Raw genomic sequence first — 16,491 nt, 5'->3', positions numbered from 1 at the left:
TTTTAAAACCTATATTTAATTCAGAAAGCTACTTTAAAATAATTAAGCAATTAAATTAAATAAATTATTTTAATTTAAATTAAATTTACTAAATAGTAGAGTAAATTAAAATATCTTTCTTTATTTCACTAAAATTGTATTGGATCCGTGTATGTCTGTGCATGAGTATGTCATAATGAGAGAGAGAAAAAATATAATTACAATATATTGGCTATTATTTTCCCACAGAGCAACCAAATTGCAAGGACTTTTATTTTATTATGAGCTAGTTAAAGAGATTCAGTTACCTTTGTTTTCATACAGGTCAAATTCATGGCCGAACTCTTTTTTCACTCCACTTGACATGCTATTGAAAGGGAACCAGAGGCATCGTTTTTTTGCCTTATCAAAAACAAAGGCCCTGTAAAAAACATTTGAATGAAAAGGAATGTTACTATTTATAGGTTTTAAAAAGTGGAAAAGGAAGGCAATATAAAAACAGATGCATTGTTAAATATATGTGATAACATGACTGACATTTCAAATAGTCATTTTAATAGCTAAACTAGTAAGAACAAATTAAGTATGGGTAGTCCTGGGTAGTACAGACAGTTAATTTGTTTCCTAAATGAAAGATAGGTGGTTTGAGTCTTTTCATTTTTAGGAGTAGGATTGAATACCATTTAGAATTGTTTTTGTTTTAAGAGTTCAAACTCACAGAGACCCTGTATAGGTTTTCCTAGGAGCAGCTGATGGGTTCGAACTACCAACCTTTTGTTTGGAAGTCTATTACATATCCTACAGCACCACACCAGGAATACATGATTTAGAATGCTGTTGTTGCTGTTGTTAAGCACCGTTGAGTCAATTTCAACTCATAGCAACAGTCTCAGGATATTCTAAATGACTTTAAAAAATGAGGGCTTCAACAAGCAAAATCAATATAAAACTTGACTAAATAGATGCCTTCTAAAGATGTTTTTAGTATGGTGCATAACATGTTAGAAGATATTGTTTGCATTTATATACAAATGATTATATTTGAAATATCATGAATAAAATCCAGTTTTTTAGTTGTACAAAGTTTATGCTAAAATGACATTTCCTAAAGTATAATGCACAAGTTATCTCCACTAAGAAATGTAGCTAGAAAAAATGGGATCTGAAGCCAAATAACTTTGTAAACATTTTGCATTGAAGAATATTGAACACTACAAAGGCTTGCTGTGTGGATAATTATTTATTTATGCCAATGTTCCCCAAATAGATTTGCTTGTATAGGCATTTTAGATTAAAGATATTAATATCACAGAAAATATGCTTTTGATACATCATCCTGAAGAAAAATTACAAAAATATTTTGCTCCTAAAATTACCAGTCCAATTAGCTAAGTATTATGTCTTTCTGTTGTTCATTAAAGAAATTTTTCTATAAACCATTTTCTACAGCAAAATGGAAAACAATACAAAAAATTCCCTTAACTAAGACTTTGTTGTTAAGTGTCATTGAGTCAGTTCCGACCCATAGTGACTCTGTATAAGGTTTCCAAGGAGCCGCAGATGAACTTGAACCACTGACCTTGCTGTCCAAATTGACTTTGCAGTTTAAAGCATTAACACATGGCGCCACACCAGGACTCCTAAGACAGTTGTTGTTAAATGCCGTTGAGGCCAGATTGACTCATAGTGACTCTGTATATGTTTTCGAAGAGTGGCTGGTGAGCTTGAACTGCCAACCTTGCAGTTCAAATGGACCTTGCAGTCCAGTGCATTAACCCACAGCCAACCTTGCAGTTCAAATGGACCTTGCAGTCCAGCGCATTAACCCACAGCTCCACACCAGGACTAAGACTATTATACCAAAATACTAAATACTAAAACTAGTATAAGGAGGTCTGGTAGCGGAGTGGTTGGGCTGCTAATCTCAAGGTCAGACTGCTAACCTCAAGGTCAGCAGTTCGAAACTACCAGCTGTTTCGCAGGAGACAGATGAGGTTTTCTGCTCCTGTAAAGATTTACAGCCTTGGAAACCCTATACTGGGTCGCTATGAGTCAGAACCGACTCCACGGTACATAACCACCACCACCAAAATTAGTATACCTAAGTACTAAAACGGAGTCCTGGTGTGGCGCTGTGGGTTAATGCGCTGGACTGCAAAGTCAGTTTAACCACAAGGTTGGCAGTTCTAGCTCACCAGCCGCTCCTTGGAAACCCTATGCAGGGAATCCTATAAAGGGACAGGGCCGCTATGAATCGGAACTGACTCGATGGAATTTAACAGCATAGCAAAAACTGGTGTACTAAAATCTAAACCCATTGCTCTCAACTCAGTCAGATTCATAGTGAACCCATTGGACAGAGAAAAACAGTCACACACGGGTTCTAAGAATATACAATCCTTACCTAAGAAGACTGTCATTCCTTTCTCCATGGGAGAAAGATCTGACAATATAGTAAGATTTGACAATATAGTTTGTAGTTTCAAACATCAACCTTGTAGTTAGCAACTGAGCACTTAACCACTACATCACCAAGGTTCCTTGAGAAGAGTACTGTTTTTGTGTGCCACTGAATCAATTCTCTCATAGTGACCCTGTTTAGGGTTTCCTAGCAGTGGGTTACTAGTCCAGTGTTTATCCTATAGCACCATAACAAGGCTCTGAGAAAAATATAATTTATACAATATATATATATATTACAAAAAAGGAAATGAAGTTGCATTTTGGGTTGTCTTTCTTTTGTTAAGAGATGACATTAAAACTTTCCTCTCACTATGTTTATACTAATTGCAATGCCACCATGTAGCAGTATTCAGTTAAAGGACATACATATATTATCTAAGAGAAAGGATTTTCTCTTCCATTCTATATGGGATATTTCTGAGAAAAGAATTCACTGGTAATTTTGGACATTTCAGATTTGTCATTTACTTCTTTGTAGTTTGGCAAATTTTAAACTTTATAAAACAAATGCAAAAAAAGACATTTGTTGCTGAGTACTGCCTGATGAACTCCGAGCTATAGCTATGCCATATGCCAGGGTAGAAGTGCCTCATAGATGGTCTTAGATGTACTGTCTACAGATGAGCTTCCGTTTTTTTGTCTTAGCAGAGCCACTGAGTAAGTTTGGACTGCTAACCTTCCACTTAACAGCTTTTGAGACAAAAGACTTCTTAAAAATACATTAAAATTTTCAAAACATTTTACCTACTGCTTTATATTTTCATTTATTGCATTTTATTCTACAGCAAGATGACTTCCAAAATTATATTCATAAATATTACTGTCTGATTTGCAATTGATATTTTCAAATACATGCTTTTAAGACTATTTTACAACTAGAGTATTGATAGTAAATTATAAAAGTGTACATTTTTAGCTGTTGTAAAATAACTTGAGAAGAGAAAGCCAGCTGAAAGATAAATTTTGATCAGGTAAATGGTAAGTTTATGCAAGATAGCTTAGATTTCCTGTTGTGGGGGTCTTGGAGAGGAAAAATTCAATAAAAATGAAAGCATAATAATTAGATAGAGAATAGAAATAAAGATAAAATCTATTTCACACATCTAAAGAGAAAATTTAAAGTTCTGAAAATCCGTGATCCCTCATTTAACCTCACATTAAAATATTAATGTAATTGTTGTTGTTGTTAAGTGCCATCAAGTTCTAAGGAGTGGGCTGGTAAGTTTGAGCCAGCCATCAACCTGTGGTCAGCAGTTCATTGTGCATCCTATAATGCCATAGAAGGACTCCAAAAATGTAATACATGTATGTAGATTACTTGCATATCAACAAATACACACGTGGAGTCCTCTTGACAATTGGCATAGCTTTCTTTTTTTCCCTTTTTTCCAAGACTAATGAACTCCATAGAAATATGAAAGATTTGTCTATGTGATTGCGAAGGTCTGCTCATTTGGGAAGTGTATGGCAGTATTTCCATTTTGCTAATTTCATTCTTCATTTTTTTTATTCCATTACAGTGGCATATACTCTGAGAAAAAAATATTTCCTTGTATTTTATGCTACTTATATTTTATTTTAGACTTTCATACAGAGTGATCTCAAACCATCAAATTCCATGGGTTATCTTCTTGTTAAGAATCTTCATCTTAGTCTTATTAGGACTATCTCCTTTCAAGGATTTATTTTATCCTGTTTCAAGTTGTTTATAACCAGAGGGCAATTCTAATACCAGTTACTCAATTATAATTAGAAGAGGAAAACTCTACTGTCTTCTTTTAAGATAATGCAAGGATGAGTCATTTCTGAAGGCCATATAGTCAGGCATTTCTAGTCATCTTTCCTACTCACCGAAGAACTTAAACCTCTATAAAATCAATACAGTTGTTACCTTCTCCAGAAGAAACTGTGCTTGGAAATGTTCTTGCCTTCCACCCTCCATTTACAGATGCTTTCACATAGCGTTCCTGCTTTATTCCAAGCAATTCAGTATATTGGCCATTGTAGTCCAATGATTCTGGTCCATGTAAAAGTTTGCAAACTTGATCTTTTGATTCATTAAGAATCTAAACTGAGTATCATACTTTGTCCATTTAATTCTGAATAACTAATATATTTGTTGTTGTTACGTGACATCAAGTTGGTTCCGACTTAGTGATACCTTACACAGTTGCCAAGAAATGGCTGGTGGGTCTGAACCATCAACCTTGTAGTTAGTGTTCCAGTACTTATCCTACAGTGCCACACCACGACTCCATTCCAAATAGTTAAGTATATGGAGTGGATGGGTGAGGAAGATGACACTATTTGTAGGCAGAAGAACTTTGGGTCTACATAGCTAATAGGACATACAGTTTCCTGGACAGGTTGTCATAAATTTGGAAGTTAAACATAACTCAACCCAATTATAGTAGAAAAGTATGAAAACTCATATACATGCTATATGTGAAGGTTTATTAATCAGGCCACATGTGTGTTCTGGTGTGCCACAATTATTTGACTTTCACTAAACAAAACAAAAAGGAAACTCCCAGACATATGGCTGACTAATTTGAGAATCTAAGAGCAACATTGTTTTCTTACTTGTAGACCCAGGAGATTTTATTATCAGATTCACAGATTAAAAACTAACAATGAATATGTGATTCTCCCATTTCCTTTACTTTAACCTTTCAACACTGAGATAGAAAAATACAGCAAATACAGCCTATTTATTGCCTGAAAAACATCTCCACAAATCTGCACAGATTACTTGTTAATTGAGAGTTGCTTTCTAGGATTCATTTTAAACAATCTTAATGTTTTTATAGGAATCTCAGGGAAGGCAACAGAATTATCATAGAAACATACTTGCAAAATCAATTACCCACTCTCCTTGTCAGAAATATAGCTCATAAAGTGATTGTTGTTGTTGTTAAGTGTCATTGAGTCAATTCTGACTCATAGCAACTCTGTGTATGGTTTCTGAGGAGCAGCTGGTGGCTTAGGCACCAACCTTGTGGTTCAAATCAACCTTCTGGTCTAGTGCATAATCCTGCAGTGCCACACCAGGTCATTTGGCTATAAAAATGTCTCCAGAAGAGTTATGCATGAATAGAAAGAGGAGATAGTGTCTCATCTCTTAAATCTGTTGAGAGCTTCTCTGACAGTATCCTCAATACTTAGGCTTATAATACTCATTTCTTAGAGAAAAAAAATCAAGATAAAATGAAAACTTCTCACCATGACATTACTGAACCCTATGTTAATAGCTTGCTTCACTATGTGGCACGGTAGGAGAAGCACTGGACCACAAGGTCAGTTTGAACAACAAGGTTGGCAGTTCAAACTCACCAGCTACTCCTTCGAAACCCCATACAGGGTTGCCATAAGTCAGACCCGACTCAACGGCACTTAATAACAATAACAATAGTAAAATTCAAAACTTACAGGATTTCATGTGTAATAGAATGAAAAGGTAGAAAGTTTAGTGATGTGAGGGCCTGTTCAGGAAGAAGAACTAGGAAATGCATGGGCTTCTGGCAGTTTGGGAGACCATTCAAATGAAATTGCAACATTACTGGCAATTGACTATGTTCACTGATAAAGTAGGAAGGAATTCTTCCCTGTAAGTCCATACAAGGATGATGAAAAAATAACAAATTCTCCACTTGATTCCCCTGATGCCTCTTTGACTTTCCCATCACTACTCACCTAAAAGCTCTGGTAGCGTAGTGGTTACGAATCAGGCTGCGAACCTTAAGGTCAGCAGTTCGAAACTACCAGCTGTCCTGCGGGGGAAAAAGAGGCGTTCTGCTCCCGTAAAGATTTACAGCCTCGGAAACCCTGTACAGGGTCGCTATGAGTCAGAACTGACTCCACAGCACACAACAACAACTCACCTAAAAAGGAGCTATGGTAGCATAGTGGTTATGAGTAGGGCTGCTAACCTCAAGGTCAGCAGTTCAAAACTACTAGCTGCTTTGCAGAGGAGAGATGAGGTTTTCTGCTCCTGTAAAGATTTACAGCCTTGGAAACCTTGTGTAGGGTTGGCTGTGAGTCAGAAATGACTCCATGGCACACTGCCACCAACAATCCTTAACTAGCTAAAATTTCATCATCGTTACTTAAAAACCTCTTTAAAACAGCATCTGCTACTAACAGCGATTCCTCTACTTTTGAACTGATTATCTCAACACCATTTATTTAAATTCCCAAACATCTCAAAGATCATGGCGATGGTACTAGACAATGCTATATTCTTTTATAGATGACGCTGCAATGAGTTGGTGGCAACTTCATGGCATCAAACAAAAATAGACAGCAATATATATGTGTTGCAGTGATGCTTAGGTGTTGTGCAATTCATATTCTAAAAACTCCTCCAAGTATGCCCTGAAAATAATTTTGAAATTGGTGGAAATATGAAAGTCTAAAAATCTATCCAACTGAATTTTAGCTCTTTAAATTCAATTGATCATAAGATTGTTGTTGTTGTTGTTAAGTGCCGCCAAGTCGATTCTGACCCATAGCAACCCTGTATAGGGTTTCCAAGGAGCAGCTGGTGACCTTGTACTGATTAGAAAATATAAATTCTGTAACCAAAGCAACTATGGATTCTAAAAGATACAATCTATGTCCTCTCTCTATTCAAGATATATTTCAATCAATTGAGAAGTAAATCTTGTATTATAATGAGCTAAAACTAGAATCAACCTTATAATTTTAAGGGCAAATTACACTGAATACAACAAAACATGATTGTAATGACTGCATGCTATGTTTGGAAAATTACCTTAGGAGAAAAAAAAAATTAAGTAACTTACTTGCAAGTAAATGGAAGTCCTTTATTTCTAATACATCTATTGGCACATTGATCTGCTGTGTTCATTTTTTTGGTTTTTATCTTCAGTAATGGATCTTCTTTAATTAAGGTAGTTTTTGCTGACTTTTTGAATTCATGGAGTGTATTTCTTCTTTTCCTTTGTCCCTCTATTTAAAAAGATGGGGGAAATGTTTTAAAACCCATATTTTAAAAAGTCCTTAAGGGTCATCTACAAAGTAATGATTTTATCTATCAACACACTAGACTGGGGGCTGAAGGGATGGGAGTTATATGGGGAAACGATACTCTCAGATAGTTAAGAGCAAGAAAGGGATATTATAACTCGGAAAAAATAACTTGTCATGTAGAGTCACTGATTTATATTTTTTCAAATGAAGGATATTTTAAAAAATTAGGATACAGTAACTCTAAAGAGATAAATAATACGATATTCTCTAAACAACATAAGGAGTCCTGGTGTGGTACTGTAGCATACAGCACTGGATCGTAAGGTCGGTTTGAACCACAGGGTCGGAGGTTCAAACTCACCAGCTGCTCCTTGGACACCCTATACAGGGTCACTATGAGTCAGGGCTGGCTCAACAGCACTTAACAACAACAACAAACAACATAAAAGCATGTATCAAGTATCACAGTATGTCATGCTTTATAATCAAATTTTCCATATCCTTCTACAATTGTTCCTTTCGTAATTTGCAGTACTATAAACCAATTCACAGACAGGCAAGAAACGGCTTACTAAAAATTTCTTTGGACAAATTCTTCTGCTTTCTTCTTTAAAATACTTCATACTATTCATATTTCAGCCCTTCTTTCCTCATTTATTATACAAATGTTTTCTGTGCATTTGGGCACTATTTCTTAATATCACTGAACTGTTTGTCTTGAGATCAAGCCAAGCATTGTAAATCAAATGTATGTAAGGCTTCATCCTTAAATGTAACAATGTCATTTTTCTTTATGAAAGCATTCTAAAAGGCCCCTAGACAGATAGAAGCCTCCTACTAAAACTGCTGAAAAACAGAACTAAACATCCTACAAGACTTACTCTTATGCTCATATTTAGAATAACAAGAACTTGCCTCTTTATTCTCAATTTGTCCAAAGTAACGCCATTTCTAATAGACTATCATCCTTACATGGGATCATGCAGCTGTCGGGTTAATGAGGAAGGCCATGAATGTGCCCTCCTTTGCCTGTCAATGCTTTTGAACACTCTTATAAGGAAGACAAGGTGAGATTATTAAATCTATTTCAAAGATTAAGAAAACAACTGTTGTTTTTAAGGGCCGTTCCAACTCATAGCAACTCTGTACAGGATTTCCAAGGAGCAGATGGTGGGTTTGAACCCCCGACCATGTGGTTCACAGTCCAGTGCTTATCCTACAGAGCCGCACCATTAAAAACAACACAGAGTGGAAAATTAATTGACCTCTTAGAAGAGTTCAGATATGAAATTAAGCTGTTGGCTTCAGATCTCTCACATTTAGCCACACAAGATGACATCTTTCTTGAAGAATTGTTTACAATGTAGGTGAAAATATGCATTTTCTGAAGATTTCGTTTAGAAATATCAATTAAGAAGAAACTTGAATGATATAGCCGGAAATACATTCCTGTTCTTTATATGTGATAATATGTGTCAGGAAAAGAGGGAAAATTTTTAGTTGAAAGTCTGGAAATATAGCCTACGGAATGAATTACCAAGAATGGCATCACACTCTATATTTGCCAGCAACCACTGGCTCCATTTGGTTTATTGAACATGCAGACATTTCTCATTAATGTCCATCCTAACCTAAAATCCACAATAAATTCTAATTCCTGTAATGATGTTTTCATCTTTAACTTTATTTTCACAACAGGATGAATGCCTTATGCTTACAGCAGAGATAGATGAAAATAAATTTTAAAAGAGAAATTCAACCTATCAGATATCTATCAGTAGGTTATTTATACAATGTGGCCACAGTGTGTTCTATGAATTCTACCATTCGTATTGACATCCCAGATGAACTTACTGAGTTACCTGAAATGTGAATGTCCCATTACTCAACCAACAAAACAGAACTTAGATTACATTTTAGTAGAAAGTGCTTTTTAAACTATAGTTGTTAATATTTGGAAAGAATTTTGGATAAAAAATATGAATATGCAAAGTTTTCAAATTTCATCCTATAATTATTGGCAGTAAGAGACTGAAGAATCATCTCATGGAAAGAATGTGCAACTTTTTCAATTGTTTTCTGATACAGGGTCTTGCTAATGGGAGATAAGTTTCTCCATGAAGAGTTTTTCTTTCCTTTGACCTTATTATACTACTGTCTAGGTACTGTGAAATATTTCCCAGCATAATAATAATAATAATCAGATTCTTAATATAATTTTGAGTATTTTTTGAACCACATAATAATTTGTGGATATATATTTTTTTAAATAAGTATCCACTAAAATGGAAAAAAATTTAATCTATACTACTAAAATAAGTTCTGTTAACTAAAAGTATATAATTAAAATTAGTCTAATGGAAATATATTTGTTATATATGTCTAAGGATGGGAGAAAGTCACAACAAGAAAATTTGAAAGTCTAAGACAAATATTAAATTCGTATATGCAGAGTATTACATATAGGATATAGAAAAATTCCTGGTTTCTGCTCTGGTTTCTTTTGTCAATGCCACACAACATGAAGGCAAGTGTAAGGACTACTGCAGATAAAAAGGGTCCTGTGGGATTGTTGGTATGTTTCATTCTACAGATACTCAGTTGTCCTATTGAAATGTGTTAATGTTTCCTTGTACCTCATAAAAATAGTCTACACTTATTTGTTGATAAATTTTCCAACACTACCTTTCATCTAAGATCAAAAAGCATTCTGGAAAACAAATGAATCTATGATTTCTACTTACTAGCTAATAAATGCAAGTACAAAATTTGACTGACACTCCAAAGCTAAGCAGGGGCAATCAAAACCAGATACTAACATACTCTTCTCACTATTTACTTCTCATGACTTGGAGATGTTCCCTTATAATTCAGTCACTTCTACTAGGGGAGTAACCAATTACTCAAAAATGTGAAGTTATAGCTAGTTGTACATCATGTAATCTACACATGTATAAAATTAATTCCTTCTTCAATAAAAGAAAAATTCAAAACCAGAAGCCATTCAAAAACAGCATCTGAAAATAAAATCCCTTTGAAGAAAATAGTTTCCACTTTCTCTTCCATATGTATTAACAACTGATGCTTGCTTTACTGAAAACAGTTAAAAGCCAAACTCAATGTGGGAAGAAACTCAAAGTATCTTTGGATCAGCTTTTCCTTACTATGTTTTGTGTGTGGCTGTTAGTTGAAGTTTATAAACAAAATACTGAAATGAAATCAAAGGGTGAAAATCACTGCAACTTTGTCATGCTTTCCTGTGCTTTATATTACAACTCCTTTTTTCCATCTCCAATATGATAAAGCATTCTGGAAGCTATATTTCCTGAATAATGTGAAGTTCCCATTTTAGAATTGAAATCATTAGGATCTCAGTGAAAACCTGTAAACAGAAAGTAGGGTCAAATGTATCAAGGTGCTTGAAGAAAGACACATTTCTCCCTCTGGTCCCTTGGCTTCACAATCATTTCTCTCAGTACCTCATATATTTTCTTCTCTGTGTGGACTAACCATTGACTTCAAAGAAAAATCAGTGCAAGGAAAGGATTTGCAGGGTGTAGAAAGAAGCAGGAATTTGCTTCTACACATTCAAGAAATTTACCCCCATGATTAGTGATAAACTGCCTGAGGTGGCAAAATGTTAAGATGAAAGTATAAAAATAATTAATGGAAGCAAATGGTTGTAACTGGAGATTTTAATCTATCTAAAGAAAAGAATCATGAAAAAAAGTTCAAATTTTCATTGTTTGACTCAAAGTACTTGGATTTCACAAAAAAACAATCAGCTCCCCTTTTCAAAGGCGCAAACAATATCACAATTCAAGATTTCAAAAGAAAAGGATTAAACGATCATGTCAGATTAAGAAAGAAAAAGAAGGTTGTATTTGAGTAAAAGTATTATATCTCTTCCCAGAAAATTTACAAAATGAAATGATGTTCAGTGTGAGATTGGAGTCCTCCCTACTGACATATTTCCCTTCTTTCCACTCTCTTCCATTTCATGGTTTTCATTGTTATAGGAGCCCCCTACTGGTCTCTGCCTTCACTGTTTATTTCTCTCTACAACTCCTATTTCACTGTGGCAACTAAACTAAAGCACACCTCAACTGCTGCTCATGATGTCCAGACTAGAGAGCACGTGGTTCAGTATAAGAGCCAAGCCTATATCCATGCTACTCCAATCCTATTTTCCAATCACAGGCCATAGTACCTTCATTAACACCCAGTGCTCAAACTCCACTTGGTCACTTCTCCTTTCTAGGACACACCTTTCACTTCTTCATGTTCATGCCTTTGTCACTTTGTATTCCTCTTAGGTACCACCATGCTACTTAACCATCACTTCATGCTCAATTTAGGTGCCATATATGCCTGAATCCTGGTTTGACGCCCTCAGCTAGAAATAAACTTGCAATATTCTTATTTTTAACACAGGGTTTTTCCCACATTACTTAGCAAAGTCCATTTTTAAATTTTTCACTTGACTTTATTTCAGTATAAATTGTTGCTGCTAAGTGCCGTCCAGTCGGTTCCGACTCAAAGTGATCCTGTATAGGATTTCCAAGGAGAGGCTGGTGAATTTGAACGGCCGACCGTGTGGTTCAAACCGGCTGAGCAGCCCAGTGCTTACCCTATAGCGCCACACTAGGCGGGGGAAAACCTATACCTTCTGAATTTCCGTAGATTTCAGGAGCTCGGGTCAGCAGTTAGAAACTACCAACCGCTCCGCAGGAGAAAGATGAGGCTTTCTGCTCCTGTAAAGATTTACAGCCTCGGAAACCCTGTACAGGGTCACTATGGGTCAGAACCGACTGGACGGCACTTAACAGCAACAGCAAGGGGCTCTGGTAGCGTAGTGGTTATGAATGGGGCTGCTAACCTCAAGGTCAGCAGTTCGAAACTACCAGCTGTTCCGCGGGAGAAAGATGAGGCTTTCTGCTCTGGTAAAGATTTACAGCCTCGGAAACCCTGTGCAGGGTCGCTATGAGTCGGAACCCTCCACGGCACATAACGACAACACAACATAGATCTGGGTAGAACTCTCAGTTCAGTTCCTTAATTAGCTTAAATAATTGTTGTTGTTAAGTGCCACGGAGTCGGTTCTGACTCATAGCCACCTTACATAGTGTTTGCGAGACTGTAAATCTTTATAGGAGCAGAAAGCTTCATCTTTCTCCCATAGGACGGCTGGTAGTTTCGAACTTCTTAATCTTGAGGTGAGCAACCCAACTCGTAACCACTACTCAACCAGGGCTCCTTAGCTTAAATAACAGGATAACATAATTAAAGTCTTTAAGCCTCAGTTTCCTAGTGTAAAGTAATTCAGTAATGCAAATCTTATTAAAATTAAATAAGCTTTATTTTTGTAACTTCACCCATAGCAGTTACTCAATAAATGAAGTTTCTTTTCTCACTTACTCAACTTTGTACCTCACAAAGGCTCTTGGACAACAGATGTTCATTTACTGCAATGTTATTATTGTTGTTCTAAGGAATTGAATATTGGTTTCCAGTTTAAGTAGGTATGGAAAGAAGATACTCCAATGTGGGCCAATTCCTACAATAATGGATTTGACCTACAAAACTGAATATTTCTTTAGAAACTCCAAAGTGCATTTTCTTTATAACTGGTTATAATACAACTGATTACAGTATCCACTTCTTTCATAAAAATGCATTGTTTTACAATAGGTACAAATATAATTGATATAGTAAATCAAAAAGTGTGACTAAAGCAAACAGAAAGAACAACAACTAAAATAAAATGTCTAAAATGTTCAATTTAAGATGACATGAACAAGAATAAACCTTCTATCTGTTTAAGAAGGCTACCCATGTTTTCCATTTTGAAGAGTTTTTTTTTTTGTTTTTTTTTTTAAGATAAACAAAATAAACTTGTCACCCAAACAAACTAAGACTCTCTTTTGAAGATATATTTTACCACTTCAAGAATTATTCACAGCATATCTATAATTCCCAAGTGGCTGCTCTCTTGCCTGCCAGAACACTCTTGGGCTGTTTTCTCCCTATACTCAGGAAACGCAATCATTTCAACATTGGCCAAAGTGAAATATAATTACGAATGTATATCTCCTGCCAAAACCCTGTAATGCATGCCAAAAACAAATAGACATTGTCTATGGCTGATCTACTATTTGGGTTTTCCACACTGTGTTCTTTCTCTCATTAACACAGATGCTTTCAGGTAGCCATCTTCTACTTCAGAACATCAATATTTTTATCTTTAGAAATAAAAGCCCTCCAAACATTATCCATGATTTCAGAATCACCTAAACCAGCAATATCTTCTAAGAACCATTGTAAAGTGATATAGCGCAAGCATGTTAACCTGCTTGCTATATAAAGAATGGTTTGAACTCATTTTTTTTTTTTCCACCTCTTCCAGAAATCTCACTCAAATGCCTTCAAAATGACCCTTCCCAAACATTGTCACTTCCCAGAAGGGCCACTGCACAAAACAGAAGAAAGCTGGGTGGTTTGAAGGATTTTATTATCCTTTAGTTCATTTTGAAGTTTGCAACCCTTGGAATATATATCAGAAGTTAGAAGAAAGGTCTGGTGAATTTCACATTTAATTTATCCCAAAAGATATAGCCAGTTCTGTTTTATATGTTTTCAAGACCATGTCTACCATCTGGGTATTTGTTCCCTTCTTGCACTCCTCTGTGAATCCACCCTGGATGCCCACTGCCTTCTCCTGTTGGTATCCCAGTCACTCTGATACTACAGCCAAATACAGATGTTTCCTCTTGTCCTGATAACAACAGAAACTCCCCAAAGCAACAAATGAAATCTGTAAACTACCAGGCAATATGCACACCTACATAACCTCTCCCTAACCTTTATTATGCAGGGGAGAAAGCAGACTTGAGGGAACAGTTCTGCAGCTTTAATCAAAGTCACACAATTTATGCCTTCCTCACATGGCAATTTCAAAGGGCAGACATCCACACCCAAAAAGAATGAGATCTTACAAAGGCTTTCTCTTTCATTTTTGTAGTATGCACCATACTCAGAATTTAATCTGCCCTCTGCAAAGGAAAACCTGAATAAAGCTATAATTTGGTCCTGAATGTTAGAATGGAGATGGGGAGAATGGATTGCCCAGTAAAATTGTTCTCTGAAAAAGGATGACTCCCTGCTGGGTTGACCATCACTCCCGGGCACAGACCAGACTTCTTCAGCTTTAAACTTGTTCAAACCAGCAAAGTCCCAGCCTGTGTCAGTACTTCCTTGGTATCCCATAGTAGCCCATAATAATTAGACTAAGTGAAAGTGAGCTGGGGGTAGGATTGGTGAGGTGGGGCAAGGAGGCTGCTGCGGGGAGGTTAATTATCATTTAAAATACGGTTTAAACAGAAAAAGGATGTCAAAAGAAAGCATAAGAAAAAGTTTTTAAAACCCAGGTCACTTGCCGAGTTCAGAAAAGATGCTGGGACTAGCATGTTAGGAGGAAAAGGTAAAACTAGCAAGACATACTTAAGATAATAGTAACGATGACAATAAAGAAGTGAGAACTAACCTGCATAGGGGATGGCGATGGGGAGCAGAAGGAGGTGGAGGAGGACATGCTGCAACAGCAGGACTGGCAGAAGTTTTGTCACCCACATGGAGCTGCTGGAGGAGCTGGCGGAGCCCACTGGAAAAGATGCCTGGGTGAGAGAATCCTGTTCGGAGTCAGTGCCTGAAAGAGTCAGTCAGTCCTGAGCTGCTTTTTATTGCGATGAGCTAAGTTTGTTGTGTGATTAACTGGAAAGATCTAGGTCTGAACTCCCTCTTACGGTAAGAAACTGTTTAACAACAGCCCTTCACTCTCTTCCACCCTCCTTTCCCCACTCCCCTGCCCCTCACCCCCAAACACCACCAAACAGATCCAGTCCCCCACCCCCCAGCCCCCACCGCCTTCTGTGCTTAGGAAAGAAACTTACAAAGAAAAGGTCACCTGGCCTGAGGCCAGCTTCAATTTGGAAGCACGAGCTCCAGATCCCAGGGGCTCCTATCGGAATAAGGAAGGGAGGAGCAAGGCTCAGTCCAATAGCTAAATCAAGGCACAGGCAAAGGACCAATTCGCTAAATTTAAACTGGAAAACACATATGTTTACATATCTATTTGGGAAAAGAGGAAGGGGAAGCTACATAATAAGAACGCAAAGAGCCCTCTTTCAGTCAAATGTGCTCTAGCTCCTAATCTGTCGAGTTGTACTGCTGGAGCCATCTAGGGATTCAAAATACAGACATTGGTTCCCTAGAGACCCAGAGGGAGGAGGGAGGGAAGCTGAGAAGAAAGTTGAATCTAGGCAGGTCCAACACAGGTAGAGAAAGACTAAGTAAGAAAAGGATGTGTACTGAGCAAAACAAAGTACCTGCATTGCTAGGTGGGCAATTGTCCCTGCCACATGTGTTCAGAGAAGGCAGGCTTTCTCTATTTTATTTTTTCAAAAGCTATATTAAGTTTCAAAATCACCACAAATTTGCCCAAAGAGCATTAAAAGAAAAAAAAAAAAAAAAATCAGACATGGGGTCTGTAATAAAATCTGGTGATGTTCTCTGTTAAAATATCTAGGAGACTGACATTATTCACTGCCTGCCCCGGAGAGGTAAACATAGCAGTAACTCTATTCATACGCACACTTATTTATGCACAACCACATACATGTATGGAGTCTCGGTATGGGCTGTAGGGCCGGACTGAAAGATGGGTTTAAGCCCAAGGTCTGTGGTTCAATATCCCCAGTAGCTGCTAGAAGAAAACTCTTATACAGGCTCTCTATGAGTCGGAACCAGCTTGAAGGTACTTAACTACAAGATATATACACGTATCTTCTAAGACTAATTGCTACTGGAAATCTAACAACAAATTTGAATGTGCTTATCTTCTTGAGCTCATCTTCCTTCATAAGTCCATTTACCTTCAAAAGTATAATAGGAGTTACAAAAAGTTGCCCATTGGGAGATCATTTCCCACACCTCTCATTTTATTCATAGATTTGTCTTTGTACCTTGAAGTGGATGCTCTGATTAGGCAAGAACTTTATT

General features: G+C 36.7%; 1 protein-coding gene across 3 annotated transcripts in view; it reads right to left on the bottom strand.

The window, feature by feature from the left end:
• The window catches only part of HGF (hepatocyte growth factor (hepapoietin A; scatter factor)), a 92,574-nt gene extending 77,440 nt beyond the window's left edge, over positions 1 to 15,134 (bottom strand). The window contains exons 1-3 of one of the 3 annotated variants that reach the window (XM_006834344.1): positions 14,978 to 15,134; positions 7,248 to 7,413; positions 288 to 400 (exon numbers count right to left, since the gene is read on the bottom strand). In XM_006834344.1, the coding sequence (XP_006834407.1) occupies positions 288 to 400; positions 7,248 to 7,413; positions 14,978 to 15,065 (367 nt within the window). In that variant the 5' untranslated portion in view covers positions 15,066 to 15,134. The remainder of the gene's footprint in view (positions 1 to 287; positions 401 to 7,247; positions 7,414 to 14,977) is intronic. The other 2 variants (XM_006834343.1, XM_006834342.1) reach the window with 2 other exon arrangements.
• Between the last annotated feature and the right edge of the window lie 1,357 nt (positions 15,135 to 16,491).

This window comes from Chrysochloris asiatica, unplaced genomic scaffold (assembly GCF_000296735.1).
Source record: "Chrysochloris asiatica unplaced genomic scaffold, ChrAsi1.0 scaffold00010, whole genome shotgun sequence".
Lineage (NCBI taxonomy): Eukaryota > Metazoa > Chordata > Mammalia > Afrosoricida > Chrysochloridae > Chrysochloris > Chrysochloris asiatica.
Note: the sequence above shows the minus strand (reverse complement) of the source record. Positions and strands in the feature narration are given on the sequence as shown.